Genomic DNA, 25,142 nt, shown 5'->3' on the forward strand with positions numbered 1-25,142 from the left:
TCCATTCAGAGCTTGACAAGGGAGAAGCCGGAGCGGCCTCCACCATTTTGATTTCCCCCAAGAGGGACATAGGCTGCCCTTTTTTTGATGATTTTGCGGCCATCCGCAATGAAAACTCAAAGGAACCCGAGAATGCAGAAAGGGGAAGGGCCCCAAACATGGCAAGCTTCAGAAAAATGGGGCTGCAGATGATTTAAAGTCAATTATTGCAGGGAACGCCAGGAGCAGCTAGAACCGCGCCTTCACTGCTTCATCCCCCACCGGAAGTCCCTCACAAATACTTTTAAATATAACTTTGGGAAAGAAACTTGCAAACTTAGGTCTGTGATCTTTGATACCCCTGATATCACAATACACATCCCTTTCATGTTTCAGGTTTATTTAAAAATCTGATATACCGCCTTATTAAAAATTCAAAGCGGTTTTACATAATATAAAAACAAAGTATACTAAGAACAAATTACAAACAATGCTTCAAACAATCAAACACACTGACAAACATTAACTTACCAATACAAGACGGAGAAATACAATTTGTATAAAGAGAAAGAGAGGGGAAGAGGGATCAAGAGAAAGAGAACAAAGTATGTTCAAATATATTTTATTGAGCTAAACAAGATAAGTAAGGAATACACAAGATGATTAAAAGATGGCAAGGAACAGATTACCATTACCATCCTTAAAAGGACTATTATACACCATATCTTTCAAGGAGAGTATATAGAAATAATTCTGGACATAAAAATGGGTCTGTATAATTTGCAAACTTGGGCTCAACATTTAAAAGTAAATAAAGAAAAACTAAATTTTTGATGTTCGGAAGTGGGGGGTGGGGCTTGATCTTTTGGCTTTGAGAGATATGGAAGGTTGGCGTTGAGAGAGATCTGTTTTTCTGTCTTTTTTTGTGCTCTCTTACTTGTTACAAGCCCGCTGGCTACTCTGAGAAATCGCTTTACCTGTGCTGGATGCCGAAGGCTGGGACGGCACCCTGGCGACCACAAATTTCTATTTACTCTTCTGTTTTTCTTGGTTCACTTCTATGTTGGGTGAATGGTAAGAATAATAACCTAGAATGTTGGGGGCATTAATTCCCCTGTGGAACGGGCAAACATTTTACAAAATTTACAGAGAATTAAAGCGGATAAAGCGATGCTATAGGAGACGCACCTTACAGACCTAGAGCATACTAAATTGCTGAGAGGCTGGGTGGAAAGATGCATAACAGCAGCAGTGATGGGAAAGCGGTATGGGGTGGCCATTCTTTTCTGTAAAGCTGTGGCTACTCAGATTACTCCTTTAGCTATTGACACTGGAGGGCGCTATGCTTTCTGCACGGCTGTGATAGCGGGTACTACGGTGCTTGTAGGTTGTATTTATGCTCCCAATACCTATGATAAGTTGTTTTACGCCAGATTGAAGACACTGCTTTTGACTCACACTCATTTACCGATGATCCTGGGGGGTGATTTTAACCTGGCATGGGATCCCTCTCTGGATAAGTCACATCCACCAACTACTGGAGTTCTGACCATAGTTAAGGGTCTTTCCCAGATCTCATTGATGTTTAGCGGCTTTTACATCCTGGGGAGCGAGACTTTACTCATCTCTCTCGTGCACATTCCACTCAATCTCGTACTGACTGTTTGTTGGTCTCCCGCTCTCTTTTTTCAAAGGTTCAGCGGGTGGAGATTGGGTCCTATGCAATTTACAACCCTGCCTGGGTGTGGATGGACTGGAGAGATCTGGTTCCCCCTAGGTACTGGGCCTATCCCTTATTGCTTCGGGATGATCCTAAATTTCATCTTTACCTCATGAAACAGTGGAAGGACTATCAATATCACAATCGCCAGTATGAGGAGAATCCAGTTCTATATTAGGAAACAGCAAAGGCGGTTCTTAGCGGGGCCATCATTAGCTATGTTAGTTGTGTTCCGAAAGCTCGAGACTGGGAGTTGTTTCACTTAACTTGTCAACTCACGATGGCTCTCCATGTTTTTGCCTTTCGTCCCTCTCTGGCTCATAAGCAGAACCTGTTGTCTTTACTAACAGCGCTTAATGAGCTTCTACATCAAAGGACATCCAAAACTCTCACTTACTATAAATATCGACTCTATGTTCATGGCCATAAAGATGGGAAACTCTTGGCCCGTTTGGTTTCGCAGAGAGAGGGGCGTAAGAAAATTCTACAGCTCCGAACTAATGGATGGGGCGGGTGACCAGTGATGCTGCAATATGTGAAGTATTTAGACAATTTTATGCAAACCTCTATGCTCCCCCTCCAGATTTGGAGCTTCCTGGGGAGCTCTATTTGGATGGGTTACATCTTCCTTGTCTTACTAAGGTGTAACTTGGGAAATTGAATGTGTCTATTGATGCAGGGGAGGTAGAGCTGGCTATTGCACAGAGTTTTACCTTGAAGGCTCCTGGCATAGAAGGTTATAGAGCTGAGTTCTACAAACTCATGAAACTGGAAATTGCTCAACCGATTTCTACCATGTTTAACGTGATGATTAATGCTGAAACTTTTGGCTAAAAGTCTAGCTAATTGGTTAGCTCAACTCCAACTGCATAATCTCCATGAGTCCCAAGTGGGCTTTGTTGATGGTCGGTCAGTGGCTAAAAACTTGTGGAAATTTTTAACTTCACTGGAATGTAGTACTAGAGTAGCGTCCCCTTCTTTACTTATTAGTTTTGACGCTGAGAAAGCTTACAGTAATTCGCACACACCTATATAGGCTCAAAGCGACAGATCAAAGAGGAAGGGGAGAGTAATAGGGTAAGGGGGCATGGAGAAACAAGAGAAGGGACTTAGAATAAGAGGGTGCTATACAGAAATTGAGACAGTTAGTTGTCAAAGAGGTGAGTCTTCAGGTTTTTTCTGAATGTAGTGTAGTTTCTCTTTTTACACCCGGATAAGTTAGCATAGAGTGGAAAATTCGCTCGTAGTGGAGGTATTTTATGGATGGCAGGTTTAGTTGATTTCTGTTAAGGATTCTTTTTGATGTCGACCAAACATTAGAGAATAATTGGATGAGGGGGGCTGCTGAGCTTCCATATAGAATCTGACGTAGGATACATGACAATTTGAAAATAATTCGGAATGATATTGGGAATCAGTGAAGTTGCCTGATGAAGGTTGACACCCTGATTGGCTCAGGTGCCTCAGGCTCCTCCCTTGGAAGGGGCCTGAGGCGCCTGAGCCAATCAGTGACTTCCTTAGGGATGAGCCTAAGGAAGTGTCCCTGATTAGTCAAAACAATGGCCAATCAGGGACTTCTTTAAGCTCATCTCTAAGAAAGTCCCTGATTGGCTCAGGTGCCTCAGGCCCCTCCCAAGGGAGGAGCCCGAGGCCTGAGGGCTTACAAAACCCAGTTAAGATCCCACATTGGAAACAGCAGTCACAGGAGGATACAGCCATATCCTTTCAAAAATCTGCCAACAACTGGATGAGAGACCAAGGAAATATTTTCTACTCGAGTCCTAAAACACAAGTGTTTTGCCACTTATACTTTGAGGGAGCCAACAATCAAACCCCTTCTCGAGACTATCCTGGAGAAACACTAGGATCGCTGACATTGGAACCTTCATCAGCTCCACATTCTCTTTAGCACAAGCGCTGAAAAGTATAAACTGCGACAGCCGCTGGTTTTTTAGATCTGAGGAGGGTAGCAATAAGGTTGCTCACTCAAGAGCAATGCCGGAAGCCTAAAGCATTCTGGACTCTCCAGGGCAACAGGATGCTGTCAAGCTGTTGGATGCAGTGCCAGTTTGAGACACTTGTCCTTCTACAGACGAATACCACAGCCGATGCAGCCAATCTGGAGCAACCAGGATTATCAACCCCAGATAGTTCGCTATTTTTCAAATGACCTGACCCACCGTGGGCAATGAGGAAAAAAATGTACAAGAGCCCTTTCTCTATTGTATTCAAAGGTCCATGCCGGCACTTTCAGGCTCAAATTTTCAGCTAAAGAATCAAGAGACTTTTATGTTGACTGCTGATGCTATCAACTCGAATGTTGGACACCCCATCAATATACAATGCCGTCAAAGGCCCTCTGAGCTAGGAACCACTCCCATGGGTCTGGGGTCTGACAGCTGAAATAGCCGGCCTGCACAATGTCCACTCCAGATACATATGCAGCTGAGTTTGCAGGTAGGCTATTACCCAGTAAAACAATAACTGGCTTTAGTTCCAATGGAGCACTCTTGGTGCATCTCTGCCTGTTGATGTAGGCCACCAATGTGGCACTGTCTGAGAAAACCAGGACTACTTTGCCTTCCAAGTGTAGGGCCAGACAAATGACTCCCAGTTCCAAGCAGTTTGTGAACCACTTACACCCTGCGAGGGCAACCATCGGCACTGAGCTGGGTGACCCTCACAACCACCCCCTTATCATAAAGGCTGGCATCTGTTGCCAGGATCACCCAAGAGGAATTGTGGAGCACCAAACTTTTCTCCAGCTACTCTGGCCAGAGCCACCAAAGCAAACTCTGACGTGCTTCCATTGTCCAGGGTAGCAACCTCTGCACAGAATCCGCCCGGGGAAACCAGTGGAACAATAGTGTATCTTGGAGAGGATGTAGATGAGCTTTTGCCCACAGAACCTCCTCTACGGTGTCAGCATTAACTCTTGTACCTGCAGATAGAGCCAAGTCATAGGAGTTGGTAGAGCCCAGATCTCCGAAATCTAGCATCTTAGTTTAAGTTTGTATGTCTCTGGCAAAAACAAAACAAAACCCATAGCCTTCTGACATGTTGAAACAAATTCCCAAATATTCTAGGGACTGCATGGGCTTCAAGTGACTCTTCTGAAAGTTGATAATCCAACCAAGGTACTGGAGAAGCTGGATAACTTGTGCCACTGCTGTCTCTCCCTTGTGCTTGGACAGAGCTCTGATGATTCAATAAAGGTGAATGCACCGTTCTTCAGGCCTGTATTACTCATAGTGGTATCAAACATCAGTCCCCGGACTCATCTCTGAAGACTACACTCATCCAGTTCTGTGAAACAGGCTTCAGCTTACTGTTTGCCAGTCCCATGGACAATTTTTGAAACTCCGAGTAACCTATCTTCTCTGTTGTCAGTGAAAAGTACAGCAATTCTATCAACCATTTCTTTACTTTCAATATTGTCCACGAGGAGGTTTCTAGCCCAATGCAGCAGTAATGGAATTTCTGTAGTTTTGTCAAATAATTCATCCTTCAGAGTGACTGCCTCCTCACAGTTCTTGCACTGTGAACATCATGTCATTTCATTTACATCATGGCCAAGTGCTTTAGCAACAGCACCAATGACAAATATGGTAACCCTGTCTAGCAAATTAACACAGTCTAATGCTCTGGCAACTTCAGGATGGGAAGGATGTTCACCTTTGGCTGTTTTGACTGAGAACTGAAAGGGGTTCTGCTGACTTCAAAATCAGCATCTGAATGTGAACAACTGTCAGAGTCAACTTCAGCAATATTCTTGAAATCAGATAATCCATTAGTCAAAGGGAAAGAAGTAACAATTTGCTATGTAGAACTACTGACAATGACAGTTTCTGCCTCTATTTTGGCTACAAACTTACTAAAACTTTCTATCCTCATCCTTTGCAGGTTCAATGTAAACTGCATGCTGCATGATGAAACATCTTACCTCTGCGTTGATTAGAAATTGTCTTCTTTGATGGATGAGATGCTCTTTGATGGCTTCTTGATTCACCAGATCACGTTCATTGAATCTGTGCCAGTTTTTTCTTAGTTTCTCATATTCATCATAAAGCTTCATCTATTCACTGATGTGGTATTCTTGCATGCTGCCAAATTTCCAAGACCTTGAACATGGTCAGATGAGCTGTCTCTTTCAAATCAGCCCTTTGGCATTGTGTGAGTACATCATGCTTTTTGGTACTATGGAAACTCAGAACCATCAGAAAATACTTTGATACAGCATACTTCTGCTTAGTGGTTCAATCTTCCATCCTAAGCTTGCTCGATTAATGCAACATCATTTACTTGGGATCCTTCAAAAAACCCATTCTAAGATTCAGAGTCATTCAAAATTCGGCAGTTTGACTGATTTTTGGACTGAAGAAATGGAAACACATAAGCCCATACTATCAAAAACTCCATTGGCTGCCCCTAGAGGCGCAAATCCTGTTTAAGTTCTCTTGTCTGTGTTATAAATCAATATTTGGTCTGGCCCCCACTTACCTAGTTTCCCATTTTAATCTGGCAAGTTCTTTTAGGCCCACATGAAGAATACATCTGTTCACCTATCCGACAATAAAAGCCTGCCACTACAAAAGATTCTTGGACAGAACTCTTGCCTTCCAGGCAGACAAATGGAACGATTGGCTTAGTAACGTTATCACGCTCTCCTCAACCTACTTCAGTTTTAGAAAACTGGTAAAAACAAGTTTGTTCGATTGATTTGTAAACTAAGAATCTATACAGCTTTGCTTATTCAATCAGTAACCCTAAGAACTTTATAGCTTTCCAATTCTTTCATTATGTAAGATTATATTGTTGACTTTGATTGTAACCTCTTCACTGATTGTTCAGCGCTTCTTGCTGTAAACCGCCTCGAACTTCCACGGCTTTGGCGGTATATAAGAATAAAATTATTATTATCATCATCAATCAAAGAAAATCACCATTGGCTGCAAGATGTGAACTAGACAGTCAGACTTCAGCACTACTTCTTGTTGACATTCTTACTTAGTTTTTATCCTAAAATGTGACATCAACTCTGTTTTCAATTGTCTATTTATCATTAAACTAACTCTGTTTTACAGTAATATTAGCACTAATCCGTTATTATTCAAATAACAATACGAGTAAAACTGTTGCTGTCAATAACAGCTTCAAAGAACAGTTATTTAGTATTCAACTAATATTAAGTTAACAGTTTCTAACCACATTACTACATTGTTATGAATAGCCAGCCACATTATGAGGATACTGTAGGACCATGAGCAACATCTAAATTTCTCTCAAACTACTTCAAATTTTAACCATATCTTATCTACATGAGTACAACATATTCAGACTTGTGGAGGCATGTTCTGATAAAGCTGAATTTTTAACATAGTCTTATGGACCACCCTAATGTGGATCCTTATCAAAAAGCACAAAATGTACTTAAAAAGGGTTCCAAAAGTGTGCTTGGAAAAATAATAGAAGCTACACTAAAAAACAAAACTAGTGGCCATATGGCTAGTCATAGCTTAATGGAGCAGAGCCATTACCTGTTAGATTTTGTTGAAGGTGTTAAATGTGGATAATGGTGAGCTGGATTTTCTAAAGGCATTTGACAAACTCTTCCATAAGAAACACCTAAATAAATTCATATCATGGGATAGGAAGCAATGTCCTGTTATTACTAGAAACAGGTAAAAAGTTAGGAAATAAAGTAGGACTATATATTTATGGATTTTTAAAAAAAGCTGCACTAGCGGCTGCCGCACGACAACAGCCCCAATGCCCTTTAAATTTCTATGGGCTTCGGGGCCATTAGTGTAGCGCAGCCGCTAGTGTGGATTTGTAAAAGAGGCCGTTAGTTTTCTCAATGAAGAATGGTAAAACAGCACATTTAAAGTGTTCTAGAACAGGAATGATATGCGAGATGATTTAACAATTTTGAAAAAAATCTGCGAGTCTAATCACGAGTCTGCATTTTAAAACTTTTACTCAGATGATTTCTTAAAAAGTAGTTGTTCTTGAATCAATTTTTTATGCTGATTCTAGAAATGACTTCCATTTTTGCCTATCACATCAGGTTTTTACACAAAATAAGAAGTTATGTTTTTACGATTTAACTACTGTAAGCACAAATGTATTCAAACACCAGATCAATTTTTATTACAAGCACATTTAAAAAATACTGTAAAGAACTGCCCTAATTTATTTCTTGACTACCCTGTAACAAAACAAAAAGCAAACAGTGTTCCATTAATTTTCAAACTTTCTCCTCTTTGACTTCCTTGCAGATCTTGAATGTCCCTCTTGAACATCCAACAGTAGTTGGCCATCATAGTTTCATTCCATCTCCCCTGGTACCTCCCTCTCTAGCTTCTTAATATCTTGGTGAAAATGTTCACCTTATTCACCTTGCTCTTCACTATCATGTCCCAGATTTTCCGGAAAGTAGTCGATATGGGAATGTAGAAAGTAAACTTTTATACTCATGTTACAACCCAACTTCTTGAAATTTTCCAACATTGTTTCAACAATGGCCCTGTAATTAGGATCTTTGTTATTCCCTAGAAAGTTTTCAGTAACAGATCGGAAGGCGGTCCATGCATCTTTTTCACTCTCCTTCATCAGTTTTCTTATCTGAGGACCAACAAAAATTCTATCTTTCAATTTTTCTTGTGTGATGACGGGAAATTTCTTAGAAAGGTACTTTAAGCAGGGCCCATCCTGTGGTAGAGCTCTTACAAACTGCAAAGAAATCCAACCAAGTTACCCCCATCTTGCAAGAAGCCCACTGTTTGCCAGTAGAACACAGAATAACTTACAAAATTCTTCTGTTAACATTTAAGACCAGACAAAATAATCAGCCTGAATTTATTAATAATCTTCTTATCCCTTATAATCCTTCTAAGATCAACAACCAAGAATATTTTTTCTATTCCATCACTGAAGTATAGAAATACAATGAGCTCTACCATTTTCTCTGTTATCGCTCCCTCTCTCTGGAATAGTATCCCAATTTACTTACGTGAAGAATCAATTCTTAATAAATATAAGATGAAGCTAAAGACATTTCTTGATGCCTTCAGGACCTAACTGTCCTTTTTAAGGGCAATTGAGTTTGACTTTATTTATAGCTGCCCCTCCTATTGTTTTTCTCCCTAATTGTTCTCTTTTACTTCGACTATTGTATTTCTTGCCCTTTTATCTTTTGTTTCCGTTTGACTTTGTTTTAAAAGTCTTCGAAAGTTATTGTTATTGTTAGGTGATGCTCGGTCATCTTAAATTTGTATTTTAGCTAAAGTATATTTTTATGATTTTGTACACCGTCTAGAGCAGTGGTTCCCAGGACCACCAGGCCAATCGGGTTTTTAGGCAAGCCCTAATGAATATGCATGAGAGAGATTTGCATATAATGGAAGTGACAGGCATGCAAATCTGCACCATACATATTCATTAGGGCTAGCCTAAAAACCGGATTGGCCTGGTGGTCCTCCAGGACAGGGATGGGAACCTCTGGTTTAGAAGGTTGATTGGGCAGTATAAGAAATTTTAAATAAACTTGAAATCTGAAACTTCATCAAGCCCAATTTGATGTGTAGTGGTGGAAGCAGGACTTTTGGGGGGTCTACAAGTGGTTCATGCTGAATGTTTTTAGTTCCAGTCACTAAATTTTGCTGCTCTGGTCAAACTCTCACACTCCAATGTCTTTGCTTTGCCCGACTGTCCCATTCACATAGAAAACAAGGAATTTTTGTTGTCCTAATAGTATTCCTATAACTTTGAAGTCACCGCAGATAAGCCATTTGTGTTCCTCATACTGGATACTTGTTAAAAGAGCTTCATGTTCTTGAATGTCTCTTTCATTTGAACTGAATAGGCCACAGGAATAGACTCATATATATTCCACCTAAGCAGTAACACGCCTTTGAGTCTCCTCTTTGAGGAGTTTATAAAAAGTCTCCACTGAGTAGGATCATATTTAGAGCCACAGAAGTGCATTAACTCATTTATATTATTGCAGTAAACCAAGGAATTGTTCTGTAAGAATAAAGGAACTAGTTCTTTTTCTGTGTCTGTACCATGAGTAATGTGTTCCTGGTTTCAGAAGATTCTTATTAGTTCTGAAGATTCCTTAGGCAAATTCAAATCACGTACTAGATCATTAAGTGCACTCTGAGAGAACCGTTGCGTCAAGTTTACTTACATCATCTTTTGCCAGGTTCTTTAAAACAGCTGGACGAAGAGGAGAATGCAGGTCTTCTCCATGTGGAACTGGCCTAATGGCTGAAGGAATGCTTGGATATACAATTTGGTTCTTATTTTTCAAATTGCACCCCTGAACATAGTAACATAGTAGATGACGGCAGATAAAGACCCGAATGGTCCATCCAGTCTGCCCAACTTGATTCAATTTAAATTTTTTTAATTTTTTCTTCTAGCTATTTCTGGGCAAGAATCCAAAGCTCTACCTGGTACTGTTCTTGCGTTCCAACTGCTGAAATCTACGTCAAAACTGACTCCAGCCCATCTACACTCTCCCAGCCATTGAAGCCCTTCCCAGCCCATCCTCTTCCAAACGGCCATATACAGCAAGTCTGCCCAGTACTGGCCTTAGTTCAATATTTAATATTATTTTCTAATTCTAGATCCTCTGTGTTCATCCCACGCTTCTTTGAACTCCGTCACCGTTTTCCTCTCCACCATCTCTCTTGGGAGCGCATTCCCGGCATCCACCACCCTCTCCGTAAAGTAGAATTTCCTAACATTGCTCTTGAATCTACCACCCCTCAACCTCAAATTATGTCCTCTGGTTTTACATTTTCCTTTCTCTGGAAAAGATTTTGTTCTATATTAATACTCTTCAAGTATTTGAATGTCTGAATCATATCTCCCCTGTCCCTCCTTTCATCTAGGGTATACTTATTCAGGACTTCCAGTCTCTCCTCATACATCTTCTGGTGCAAGCCTCCTATCATTTTCGTCATCATTAAGGTGGTCTTTAGGCTCCCTCCACACCATAGGAATTGCAAATGGCATGCACGTTTTCTTTCCTTTTGTCCACAATCTTAACCTCTCAACATAATTGAAGCAAACTTTTTTTGCCGCCAATGCCTTATCCTGGTCACCAAGTTTCACTTTAAAATAAGCCTAAGCACTGTATAATTTCCACAAATGTAACAGAAAACACTTGGATTGTTCATACACTTGCGTGTAGACACTGTAGTACCTGCAATCATAATAGAGAAATAAAATGAGAACAGCACTGGTAATGGAAATGTCTGAGATAAACAACACTTCCAAGGTCACACAATAACAACTAGCAGCAACAGCTATGCCAGCCTAAGGCTTACAGGTCTATATTGAGAAATTTCTCTCCAAGTATTGAGAAATTTCCCTCCAACAATACTCATTACCTACTGGGACAGCAATAAATCTTTGAAGTAAAATTGTGGAAAAAAACCCTATATGTGATAGAAGAAAACTAAGAACAGTTCTAGAATCAGCATAAAAAAGTGAGGTAATATCACATATTAGTTTTCAGTCATCCGAAATCATACAGAATAGATTATGAAGAGCAGTAAAATTTGGCAAGACTTAGCATCTAGATAACAGATTAAATTTAATGTAGACAAGTGGAAAGTGATGCATATAAAGAAATATAATCTTAACTATATAGACCCTGAGTTTCATATTAAGAGTCACTACTCAAGAAAAGGATCTTAAGAATCATTCTGGACAATATTTTGAAATCTTTGTCTCAGTGCATGATGGAGGTCAATAAAGCAAACATAATAAGAATTATTCAGACACAAATGGAGAAAAAATTATAATTCTGCTGTGCCAGTCCACAGTGCAAGCATTATCTTGAGTACTGTGTGCAGTTCTGGTTGCCCTATCTAAAAGAACTAGAAAAGTTAGAGATGGGCAATCAATTTGATAAAGGGGATGTAACAATTCTTCTGTGAAGAAATACTAAAGAGTTTAGCACTTCTAAGCTTTGAGAATAGATAATGGAAAGTAGAGGCCTCTAAAATTAAGAGTGGGATTGAACAGGTAAATAAAGATCTGTTTGAATATACTAAGACAAAGAGACATGCAATAAAAGTAACAGGCAGTACATTTAAAAAAACAAAAAAGATTAATTCTTTACTCAAAAATATAAACTATTGAATTTATTGACGGAAGACATGGTTATGAAATTAACATAGCTGAGTTGAAAAAAAAAGTGTTTAGATTATTCCCTGGAGGAAAAATCCAAAGCCATTTTAGCCATGTAGGCCAGTGGTTCTCAGACTTTTTCTGGGAAGCCATCAGTCAGTTGGGTTTTCAGAATATCCCTCATGAATGTGCATGAGACAGTTTGCATGCCTATCACCTCCATTATGTGAAAAATCTCTCTCATGCTTACTGATTAGAGATATTCTGAACCCCCACCCCTGACTAACTGCTGGTACCCTAGAACAGTGGTCCCCAACCCTGTCCTGGAGGACCACCAAACAGTCGAGTTTTCAAGACAGCCCTAATGAATATGCATGTAGCAGATTTGCATGCCTGCCACCTCCATTATATGTAAATCTCACCCATGCCCTAGAACAAGTCTGAGACACGCTGATCTAGACTATAAATAATAATTAAAAAATCTACTCTTTGAAATCCTGCCAAGTACTTATGCTCTGAATTGATCACTATTAAAGTAAAAAGAAATACCAGTTAGGGCGGCAACGCAAGAAGGGCCTGCAGTAAAAATTCCAACAAATATCAGTAGGACAATCAGGAAAAAATTTTTATTAGCATATCAGCTCTGCCTACATCAGAGGAAACAATTCTTATTGGGCAAGAACATAATGAACTGTTGACTATATAGGACTTGCTGACTGAGAATCTTCTCTTCCCAAATAGTGCCGCACAACTTCACAAAATGTCAAGCTGCAATTCAGCTAACCAGCTTGACATTTTGTGAAGCTGTGTGGCACTATTTGAGAAGAGAAAATTCTTGGTCAGCAAGTTTTATATCGTTCAACAGTGTACTGTGTTCTTTATTTCCCCTGACGCAGGCAGGGTTGATGTGCTAATAACAATTGTATCCTGCTTACCATAGTAGTGTTTATTGGCATTTTTTTTTTTTTTTTTTTACTGCTGGCCCTCCTGGAGCTGCCTCTCCAGGTAGTATTTCTTTTGACTGCTTTCTTTCACTGCCTCTTTAACATCTCCTCTGGCCATCTCCTTTAACATCTCCTCAGGGCTTAATAGACATATGGTCTAACTAGTGCGGACATCCTACATTTTTATGTTATTGTGCTTTTGAGTCTATTTCCTCAGAGTCTTACATTCTAAAATTTCCTTTCCATTTATTTGGTTCATATTCCTTTTGATTTAAATACCTGAAAGTAAGTGTGTCATAGCTCTGTTTTCCTTTCTCTTAGAACAGTGTTTTTCAAGCTGGTCTTACAGTACCCCTAGCCAATCTGATATTCAGGATATCTATGGAAACAATGCATGCAAATCTATTTGCATGCATATTCTTTGTGAATAACCTAAAAGGTAGACCAGCTAGGCTGGACACCAGAACCAGCTTGAGAAACAGCGCTCTAGAAATTGCATATTTAGACGGCGGAGTATTCAAGAGATCGGTTCATCGCTGCTGCTCTCACGCACACAGGCTAAGTTTTTCGTCTGTGGTTTTATCTGATACCTTATCTACCTGGGTCCCCTGATGAAGGCGTGTTTACCGAAACACAGACCGTGTCGGGACCTTTGGTTTGGTTCAAGGTGGTAACATTAACTGCATTTTTTATTTTGTTTTAATAAATTTAGCCTGCATCTTTGTACAGCTGTCCGCAGTTTTCTTTGTTTTCATATTTAGATGCATCTCACCTCATTTGATTTTTGATAGGACTTTTCTCAGTCTATCTTTTCAGAAGAGGATGCAATATTCCAAGTGAGGTTAATCACTTTCTTTTTTCAATGTGCTATGCCTCTTGCTATGTATAGCTCTGGGACACCATTTATCATAGTATTGCGATAATATGATATCATGAAATTTAATCACACTGACGTCTCTCCTCTGCTCTAAAGACATTCATTAACTCCCTCCTCTCATATGTAGTATTCTCTTAGATATCTACAGCCAAAATACAAACAGAAAATTAGCTGTGAAGTAGCTGACTGCTCTTCAAGTCTCTTTAGATGCACAAAACATGGTCATTAAGACAGTGTTGGTCGCTGTTGGTCAATTTTTGGGCCGACTCTGGAACAGCGATTGATGTTCGAAGAAGTTCGCATGTAAATTATTTGCACGGATGTCCCGTCCAATCAGTTATGTTGAGAGTGACTGACACATGTGCAGAGCCAGTTTAGGGAAGCCCTAATAGTTGAGTAACAGGGGAAGCCCCAAAGTAACCTCCTGCCACTCAGCTGTTGGGTTTAAAAAAAATTTTTTAATGGCACAAATGTTATGCATGTGTTACATACGCACAATATCTGCTCCACCTGATGACACCCCCCTTCCCCGACAAACTGGAATGGAGATAGGAGAGATGCTCACACCCTCCTGCCACCAGATGCCCTCCCTCCAAAACATCCCCTCCCCTTCCTTAAAAAAAAAAAAAAAAATAATCAGCAGAGGGGATTCCCACTCACTCCTACCACCGAATGCTCCCTCCGCCCCCCCCAACTACTCCCCGAACCTCCCCCATATCTCTCTCAGAGGTTGACAGCAGGAGAGATGCCTGGTCCTTCCTACTCCCTCACCCGCCACTCCAAAATGGAGTCTGAGCCAATCAGGGCCTTAGGCCCCTCCCCATGCATCACTTGATGCCCTGGGAAGGGAAAGGCCTGCTATTTTGGCGTGACGGGCCTTGAAGCAGGAGGGAGTGGACATCCCTCCTGCCGATTTTCTTTTTTTTAAGGAAGGGGCCGAGACATTTTGGGGAGAGGGTCCTGACACAGGGAGGGCATGTGGTGGCAGGACGGAGTGGGCATCCCTCCTGATGATTTTCACTTGCGTGGTGGGGGAAGGTGTTTCATGATGACAGGATGGGGAGTGGGCATCCCTCCTGCCAATTTTGGCTGGCATAGGGGGTTTCAAGGTGGCAGGAGGACATAGGCATCCCTCCTGTCTCCATTCTCGATTGTTGGGAAGGGTTTGACATGGAGGGCTGGCATAGCATTTTATTTAATTGGGCAGATATTGTGTGTGTGTAACACATACACATATCATCTGTGCCATTGGGACAAAAAAATCAGGCAGACCTGTCATTTTTTTCGGGTCAGTAGGAGCGATCACTATTTTTGTGCCAAGTTAAGAGCAATCAATCATTCGGCTAGTTTGCATGCCATTTCAATATTAATGACCTTATTTGCACGGCCGGATTGGAGAATGAGTGATCGCACGGAGAAACAAGTGGTGAGCCATTTTGTAAATCGGGTTGGCAAATACAGTTGGTTGCTAAACCAGTCAAACTGGTTTAGCGACGATCGTTAGACAATCAGCAACTTTAGTGCATCTAGCCCTGATTACTTAGCACTTTATGCTCTGCAATGTATATATCCTCTTTATCATATCTGTGAAACTTTTGCCCAAGGTGTTTGGTGACCCAATATTTTTTAATCAAAAGTCTTATTCACTTAACATCTAACTGTTTAAACTCTGAACTATTTAGTCTTAGAAATCTTAGAAGAAACAGAGGCACTCTTAGCCAAGTCTAGCAGGTTATACACTACTCATACTGATCAGGTTTAGTGTGACTGGTGGTGCCGGCAGGGAGCCATCCTAAAAAAAATTGGGGACTTTAAAAGGCCAGATATATGTGTAATAGCTGAACTTTTAGTGGCTGCTAAGATTTTGTGGATGGAAAATAGAGGTCAGGAGGGGGAAAGGTATTGGGTGCAAATTACAAAGAGTATCCTGCATGTTCAAGGGGTGAAAATCAAAGGAAGAATCTGATAAAATCCATCTTTGATAAAGAATATCGCACTATTGCTGACAGCTGGGAATATATCACTGGCAATGTGGAGAGGAATACCATATATACTCGAAAATAAGTCGATCCAAATATAAGTTGAGACCCCCTTCCCCCCCCCAAAAGGAGGAAAAATAGTTGTCTCGAATATAAGTCGGGCAGCTTAATATTCAAGTGTCTTGCCCTATCAGCCTCTGCACCCAGCCCCTCCCTGCCAAGCTTTGCACCCAACCCCCTTTCCTCCTTCCCTCCCGTCAGGCTCTGCTCCCTTCCTTCCTCCCCTGTCAGGCTCTGCACCCAGCACCTTTCCTTCCTTCCCCTGTCAGACTCTGCACTCTTTCTCCCAGACTCTGCCCTCTGTCCCCCCCCCCATGCCCTATCTTCATACCTCTGCCGATTCCCTCCTAATGTTCTTACCTTTATATATTTAACTTGATACAGATTGTAACCTTTAAAGAATTTTCCTATTGTTTCTCATAGTTGTTTGTTTTTGAAATATTGTTTGTCTATGTAATAATTTACCTATGTTTTTAAATATTCGTACTATTTTGTATATCGCCTAGAATATAGATTAGGCGATTAATCAAACTGTATAATAAACTTGGAAACTTGGAGATGCAGCGGGCAGAAGCAAGCTTTTCAAACTCCTGCCTTGCTGCTAACCAGCTGCACAATCAAATTTCCTCATTTGAGCATGCGGCACGAGCAGCAGCGCGATTTGGCGCTGCTTCTCAGCGCTGAGCGGCTTCCTTACTGGCTCCTCAAATTCTCATGAGAATTCACGGGAGCCAGTAAGGAAGTCGCTGAGCGCCGAGAAGCAGCGCCAAATCGCGCTGCTGCTCATGCCGCTCAGATGAGGAAATTCGATCGTGCAGCCGGTTTGCAGCGGGGCAGGAGTTTGAAAAGCTTGCTCCTGCCTGCTGCACCTCCACCACGGATCGGCAGAGGTATGATAGGGCAGGGAGTTGAAGGGGGGGGCAGAGCCTGGCAGTGGTGACGGCCTTAAAAAAATTCTGGGAGGGGCACTGATCCGAATATAAACCGGGACCCCCATTTATGGGCCAATTTTTGGCCCAAAAATCCTAGTTTATATTTGAGTATATACGGTAACTAAGCAGACCAAGACCATTTGATCTTTTTCTGCCCTTATCAACTATATCTGAGTTTGGTATTAAACTAAGTTGCTATGCTAGATTCAAACAGTTTTTATTGATGCAAACAGTTTAAGTTGCTATGCTAAAATGCGGGTACTGCTCTCTGAGCTCAGTTTTCTTTTCTTTTATTCCTCTTAAGTCTCCCAAAGAACTAGAGAAAGGAGAAAATTATGTATCCACTGTTACATATATTCACTTCCATTATAATAGGAATATAAATAAGGCATACTGCATATTCATTATAAAGATCTATATTAAACAGCCTCAAGCTCCCATCAAAAATAAAAGCATTTGTTTATATTCATCTGATCTTATTATAGTTTTAAATGGAAACTGCCAAATACTTTATAAATAAATTACTATAAACTCTGTAAGCACTGTACTGTATATACTGTATAAAAGCCTATGATATTGATAACAGTATCTGCTTCTAATATTATTTTTTTTTTAATCTAGCACTGCATTAGTGGTATTTAACATTTACTATTACTGCAAGCATAAAATTTCTATTCTACTGTGAGTGCAATTTTGTATATGGAGCTGCATTCTTGGCGCGACCTAAGAAGCCAATTTTCATTAGTCACAGTGCTGTTGGAATAAATTTACAAACATTATGCTGAACACATTAGAAAGAAAACATGGAAACTTTTATAACAGATGCTGTTCTCAAACTCTCATGCTTTTATGATGTGATTACAATGATATTTTGCAGAAAATTGTTTATAGATACATTTATTTAATTTTTGGAAAGAAGACATGGTAAAGTGTAAACTCACAATGCAGTAAAATTCTTAAAAAAAAAAAATCCATGGCAGTCTCCCATTAAGATTAGAAGGCTCCTCTCCACTACTCATGGCTTATCAGTACATAACATAACTTTGTACTTATAAACCTCATAACCGTAAGTTCAATGAAGTGAACAAAAGATTAAAAATAATATAACCTAAGGATGATTTAAATTAGTTCGCTAAATATTTTGAAAAAAGATGAGTTTTCAATTGAGTTCTAAAGTGCTTATAAGAGCAAGCACTACGCAACAGTGGCCTAAATTCCCTGTCATAGAAAGCAGCCTGAAATGCTAGTGTATGTTCCAAGGATTTCTTGCTCTTACAACCTTGAGCAGACGGAAAATTAAACAATGCATGTGGTTCTCTCCTATGTTTATAGAATGCTATGAGAAATCTATCGGTTATATAGCTTGGAGCAATACCATATGCAACTTTGTAACAAAGACGACCCAGCTTAAACAAAACACGTGCCTCCACTGGAAGCCAATGCAACTCACGGTAGAAAGGAGTCACATGATCATATTTCTTTAGACCATAAATTAATTTGACCCCTGTATTTTGATTCAGTACCCTCAACTGGTACATAGAATTTACAGTAATCAAGTAATGAAATAAGTTTCACATGTATGATTTACCATATTTTCACTGACCCATCATAGCATCAGCTTGGAGATCAATTTTAAAGATGGAAAAGAGGTCATTCAACAGATTTGCTTCTGTAGCAGCACAATACTAATATCTTACCAATACTATACCAGTACCCACATCATTTCACAAATATTCATAACCTACTAATTAGGACTCATTTGGTATTGCAGGGAAGCTTTGTGACTGGACAAGAGTAAAATATCAATAAGCATATTGTGGAAGACTAAAAAAATTATAAGCTTATTTCCTTATCCATTTGCAGCTCAGGATGTCAGTAAAAGGCCAATTATTTGTTCTTCAAGAGGAAAAGGCAAAAAAAAAGACCTTCACCAAATAGGCCTATATTTATTTGCATGATGAAGCATTCCTGGTTTAGTAGTTTATTCCTTTACTTTCCCTTGCTCCACACTTAAAACTGTGGTAGACAAAAATCGGTAACCATGAATATTGGTCACTTGATTTTACCTACCTGCTATAGAGATCCCTCCTAGACCTGTGCTGTGCTGTAGTGGGACGTTCAAGTCCAAGAAATTACTATTTGAGGTTGGATTTGCTGTGTGGTTCAAGTGCGTGATGCTATTGCGTGGGAAAGCCATCCAAGGGTAGCGAGTCGCCTGGCCTGGAAAACTGAAGGAGCTGTAAACTGCCCGATGCTGAAACTGTGGGAACCGCTGTGGCAAGACTGAAAAGGTGCTACCAAGAGAGTTGGCATTTGAAGGCATGGCAGGATGTAGGAAGCCAGAGCCTGGCCCTTTGGCATTGTTATGTGGAGTAGGGTTCTGAAGAGACATAGGTGAGAGGGAGGGCTGGTCTTGGACCGACAGTTCCTTCTCAATCAGATCTGCTAAGGCTTTGCGGGTTATATCAAAAGGGTCAAAACCCAACTCATCCTCTTGCTGTTTAGAGGACCCAAACCCAAATGCAGCTTGCCAGTCTGTGGAGGAGGAGACAGGAATGGTTTCTATGGGAAATGGACAACAAACAAAAAGTTACAAAAGACTGACAACATTTCTAGAACACTTTCCCTTCAACCCATTTTATTCCTTTGCAATTCAGATCTTACCACATATTTCCCCAAATCTCCATAAAATGTACCAAGTATACTATTGGTGCTGTATTAGTTCACTTAAAATTGAAAAAAAAACCATACCCAATATAACATACTTGAAATTAAAATGATCAAATATTTTCAAACAAAACCAAGAGAGACTTAATAGAGATTTCCTCACCCATTGATGGACATTTTTCCCATAGTTATAAATAATGCTGTTTGTCACCTTAACTTTCTCACTATACTCTAATCACTTAAGCTCCCAGTCTTTTTACAGCTTCACAGTTTTCCTCACTGTAATCCAACAGATTTTATTTGTACATTCAGACAATATCCTTAAACTTCTCTGACTTATAAAAGAAAGCCTTATCAAAATGTATTAAGTTAGTACAATTAAAAGGTATCACCGGAAGTTTGTTTATTTACCTTAATTTCTGTGTATTCAAAAGGACAAACATTGCAACCACATTATGGAATTGCAGTAAAAATACAGGTTAAAAAATAAAATGAAAATACCAATGATAATGTGAGATATCTATAAGGCAAAGAAATGACAGCTTCATGTACCTGATGTGAAGAGAGACTGTGGTTCTGGTGCTGTGGGCCAGTCACTAGGCGTCTGTGATGAACTGGGGAATGCAGGAAGACCACTTGGGATAGGATTGGGATGTCGAAAATTGTCAGAGAATAGTGACTGTGATTCTGTTGTGGCTGCCTCAAATGGAGACCGAGCATTGTGATTAGATGAACTGATAGGGATCACTGTACTTGCTTTGGAAAGGCCTGGTGGTGGTGATGGTGTGTCACTTGATAATATCTAAAATGCAGAAGAAAAAAACCCCTAAAAACCAAGCATGTTTCAAAGGAAAAAAACAAAAACCAATTTTAACATGCTACAGATCAAACAAGTCTGCATTTCAACTCTCATCTTTATTGTACCACAATAATCAAGAGTTAGCCATAATAGCTACATGCAAACTGTGCCTTATACAGTATTAGTGTTTCTGTACATGGTAGTCTATGAAACCAGCAGTTATAAACATTCTTCGGTTTTCTGGGATTTTACAATGCTTTCATTTTATAATGCAAGTGTTTTACAGTTAAAAAAGAAAAATGTGAAAAAGCAGTTCAGATGCATGCATGAAGACAATAAGAAGATGAACAGTATAAATTTGGCTTCCATTCAGATAAAAAAGTAGTTGTTCCAGACAGACATATTCAATGTTAATTAAAAAAAAGAATAACAAAGGAAAAGAACATGCAAATGTTTTTGTACTGACATTAATAAAATGAGGGAAGAATAAGAACATATAGAGTTGCCATACTGAGACAGACTGAAGGTCCATCAAGCCCAATATCCTGCTTTCAACACTGGTCAAAGTAGGTCTCTCAAGAATCGGGCAAGATCCAAAAGATTAAAACAGATTTTATGCTGCTTATCCTAGGAATAAGCAGTAGATTTCTCCAAATCCATTTCAATAATGGCTTATGGACTTTTCTTTTAGGAAATTATCCAAATCTTTTTTAAACCATGTTAAGCTAATTGCTTTCAACACATTCTTTGACAATGAATTCCGGAGGTGGAGAAGTGGCTTAGTTGTTAGAACAGCTGCCTCAGCACTCTGAGGTTGTGAGTTCAATGCTCATTGTAACTCCTTGTGACTCTGGGCAAGTCACTTAACACATCATTGCCCCAGGTGCAAAATATGTACCTGTCTAAAATACGTAAACCGCTTTGATTGTAACCACACAGAAAAAACAGTATATCAAGTCCCATCTTCTTTACCCTTTAATTACACATTGAGTGAAGAAATATTTTCTCCTGTTCATTTTAAATCTATTACTTAGTAGCTTCATTGCATAACCCCTAGTTCTAGTATTCTTGAAAAGCATAAAGAAATGATTCAAGTCAACCCTTTCACTCCACTCAGTATTTTATCGACTTCTAACACATCTCTACTGAGCCATCTCTTTTCCAGGCTGTAGAATAGAGAGCTGCACGGGAACGGGGACGACGGGAATCCCGTGGGACCCGCGGGTTCCCCCTTTGGGTCACGGGGATCCCGTGGGGACGCCCCTAGGGTCGCGGGGATCCCGTGGGGACGCCCCCTAGGGTCGTGGGGATCCCGTGGGGACGCCTCCGAGGGTCGCGGGGTTCCTGCGGGGCTGGATGTACTCAGTCGCGCGGCTCTTCTCCCTACCTTCTCTGCTTGCAGCACAGAGCCGAACGGAAGTCTTCCCGACGTCAGCGCTGACGTCGGAGGGGAGGGAGGGCTTAAACAAACCTGGATGTACTCAGTCGCGCGGCTCTTCTCCCTACCTTCTCTGCTTGCAGCACAGAGCCGAACGGAAGTCTTCCCGATGTCAGCGCTGACGTCGGAGGGGAGGGAGGGCTTAAACAAAGCTGGATGTACTCAGTCGCGCGGCTCTTCTCCCTACCTTCTCTGCTTGCAGCACAGAGCCGAACGGAAGTCTTCCCGACGTCAGCGCTGACGTCGGAGGGGAGGGAGGGCTTAAACAAAGCCCTCCCTCCTTCCGACGTCAGTGCTGACGTCGGGAAGACTTCCGTTTGGCTCTGTGCTGCAGGCAGTGCAGGTAAGGAGGAGAGTAGCCTCGCGGTTCGAGTGGCTACCAAGGGAGGGGGCGGTCCGCCCCGCCACACCCCGCCCTGGTTGCAGCACAGCCGGCCAGGTCCCCTTACTTTTGTGGCACTTCCCCGACCGACCGACCGACAACAGCCCCGGTCCGACAATCCTCCCTGCCCTGTAGCCGCGAATCTAAATTATCTTCTTACAGCAGCTGTAATAAGGTAATTTAGATTCGCAGTTAAGGGCAGGGAGGTTTGTCGGACCGGGGCTGTTGTCAGTCGGTCGGGGAAGTGCCACAAAAGTAAGGGGACCTGGCCGGCTGTACTGCACCCGGGGCGGTAGAGAAGGAGTGGGGAGAAGGACACTGAAAGGCCATGGGGAAGACGGGAGGAGGGGGGGAAAGACTCTGAAAGCACTTGAAGACAGAGGAGGGAGAAGGACGCTGAAAGCACATGGGGAATACAAAGGGGTGGAGAAGGACGCTGAAAGGCCATGGGAAGGGCGGGGGGGGGGGTGAAGGAATCTGAAAGCACTTGTGGAAGACAGAGGGGGGAGAAGGATGCTGAAAGCACATGGGGAAGACAAAGGGGTGGAGAAGGACGCTGAAAGGACATGGGGAAGACAAAGGGGTGGAGAAGGACGCTGAAAGGCCATGGGAAGGGCGGGGGGGGGGTGGGGAAGGACTCTGAAAGCACTTGTGGAAGACAGAGGGGGGAGAAGGATGCTGAAAGCACATGGGGAAGACAAAGGGGTGGAGAAGGACGCTGAAAGGACATGGGGAAGACGGGGGGGGTGGGTGGAGAAGGACGCTGAAAGGCCATGGGGAAGACAGAGAGGGAGAAGGACGCTGAAAGGACATGGGGAAGCAGAGGGGGGAGAAGGACACTGAAAGCACATGTGGAAGACAGAGGGGGGAGAAGGACGCTGACAGGACATGGGGAAGATGGGGGGGAGAAGGACGCTGAAAGGAAATGGGGAAGAGAGAGTAGGGAGAAGACACTGGCAGGGAAGAAGACAGATGCCAGACTATGGGGGAGCGGAGAGAAGAAGATGGGTGCCAGACCAATTTGGAAGGGGGAAGAAAGGGAGAGGCACAGTAACAGAGCAAATGGAAGATGCAGAAGGAAGAGAGACAGTGGATGGAAGGAATTGAATGAGAACATGAGGAAAGCAGAAACCAGGCAACAAAGGTAGGAAAAGAATTATATTTCTTTTTTTTTATTTTGCTTCAGGATAAAGTAGTATATTAGTTGTGTTGATAAAAATTTATAAACATTAGAGGCTCTGGTAGAAACCCATTTGCAAAGTATGTATTCTTCCCAATTAATATTTTCAAATTAATAAAGTCTTTTTGCTTATTTGTAAATGGGTTTCTACCAGAGCCTTTAATTCAGTAGCATAATTAAATGAAATAACTATTTCTGAAGTTTATATGGACGGGCGGGGACGGAGGGGATTCCTCGCGGGGACGGGTGGGGACGGAGGGGATTCCTCGCGGGGACGGGTGGGGACGGAGGGATTCCTCACGGGGACGGGTGGGGACGGAGGGATTCCTCACGGGGACGGGTGGGGACGGGTGGGACTTTGGCGGGGACGGGTGGGATTTCTGTCCCCGCGCAACTCCCTACTGTAGAACCCTAACCACTATAGCCTGTCCTTATAGGAACGTCATCCCATCCCTTTTATCACCCTTCTCTGTACCTTTTCTAATTCCACTATATCTTTTTTGATGCATGGTGACCAGAATTGCAAATAGTTTTTGAGATGTGGTTGCACCACATATATCATTCATAAGAACATAAGAATTGCCATCTCCGGATCAGACTCTGGGTCCATCAAGTCCAGTGATCCGCACACGCGGAGGCCGCGCCAGGTGTACCCTGGCATAGTTTTAGTCCACATATCACTGTATGCTTCTCAAGGGAGATGTGCACCTAATTTACCCTTACCCGTATCACTCTATGCCTCTCTTAAGGAGATGTGCATCTAGTTTACCCTTAAATCCTAGAACGGTGGATTCTGCAATTACTTCCTCTGGGAGAGCATTCCAGGTGTCCACCACTCGCTGCGTGAAACAGAACTTCTCGATATTCGTCCTGGACCTGTCCCCCCTCAGCTTCAGTCTATGTCCTCTTGTCCGTGTCACATTGGACATTGTAAATAACTGCTTTCCCTGCTCCATTTTGTCGAATCCTTTCAGTATTTTGAAAGTCTCGATCAGATCCCCTCGTATTCTCCTCTTCTCAAGGGAGAACAACCCCAGCCTCCTAAGTCATTCCTCGTAGTCCAGGTTCTCCATACCTTTCACTAGCTTCATTCCTCATCTCTGCACCTTCTCTAGCAGTTTTATATCCTTTTTTAGGCATGGAGACCAATTCTGGACGCAGTATTCCAGGTGCGGTCTGACCATGGCTCTGTAGAGTGGTATTATAACTTTCTCTGATCTACTCATAATTCCCTTCTTTATCATGCCTAGCAATCTATTTGCTTTCTTTGCCGCTGTCGCACATTGTGCCGACGGTTTCAGGGTCCTATCTATCAGTACATCCAAGTCCTTTTCCTGTTCGGTCTTTCCCAGAGTTACACCTGACATACTATACTTGTGATCTTTATTTTTTCTGCCTAAATGCATCACTACATTAAAATTCATCTGCCATTTATCTGCCCACTTCTCCAATTGATTCAAATTGGAGTCCCTCGTTGTCCTTCTGTGATCTGATTGCCCTTTCATTCTATTTGTTTTCTTAGCCCCTGCCTCATATTGAGCTGAGGGTTTCAATGATTCTTCAATAATGATACCTAGGGCTAGATTCACTAAAGTCAGCAATTGTCGTTAAACCTGTTTTTCATAGGTTTAGCGACGATTGCTGCTAACCGACCAGATTCATTAAAAGGCCCAACGCATGTTTTTCCCCTCAATTGGCCATTTTCTGATCAGGCCATGCAAATTAGTAAAACCCCATGTAAAATAGCTTGGGTTTTGGTTTCCTTTATCATCTATTCGAATTAGAGATGGAAATGAGGAACGCCGACCTAGATGTGGTGGCGATATCCAAGACTTGGTTCACGGACTCCCATGGGTGGGATATGGCTATATCTGGATACAACTTACTTCGGCGGGACAGAGAGGGCAAAATGGGAGGAGGGGTAGCACTATACACTAAAGAGGACATCAAAGTTACCAAAATCGCAGATGTCAAGTACACCGGGGAATCCCTCTGGGTGAATTTGGCTAGGGGGAAGGACAAATGCCTGTATCTTGTTG

The 25,142-nt window shown here is 41.7% G+C and overlaps 1 protein-coding gene across 5 annotated transcripts in view; it reads right to left on the reverse strand.

The window, feature by feature from the left end:
- The window catches only part of CNOT4 (CCR4-NOT transcription complex subunit 4), a 974,933-nt gene that overhangs the window by 246,514 nt on the left and 703,277 nt on the right, over window positions 1-25,142 (reverse strand). For all 5 annotated transcript variants that reach the window (XM_033957877.1, XM_033957875.1, XM_033957878.1 and 2 more), the window contains 2 exons: window positions 19,857-20,106; window positions 18,708-19,199 (listed from right to left, as the gene is read on the reverse strand). In XM_033957877.1, coding sequence (XP_033813768.1) covers window positions 18,708-19,199; window positions 19,857-20,106 — 742 coding nt within the window. The remainder of the gene's footprint in view (window positions 1-18,707; window positions 19,200-19,856; window positions 20,107-25,142) is intronic.

Source organism: Geotrypetes seraphini, chromosome 9 (genome assembly GCF_902459505.1).
Source record: "Geotrypetes seraphini chromosome 9, aGeoSer1.1, whole genome shotgun sequence".
Lineage (NCBI taxonomy): Eukaryota > Metazoa > Chordata > Amphibia > Gymnophiona > Dermophiidae > Geotrypetes > Geotrypetes seraphini.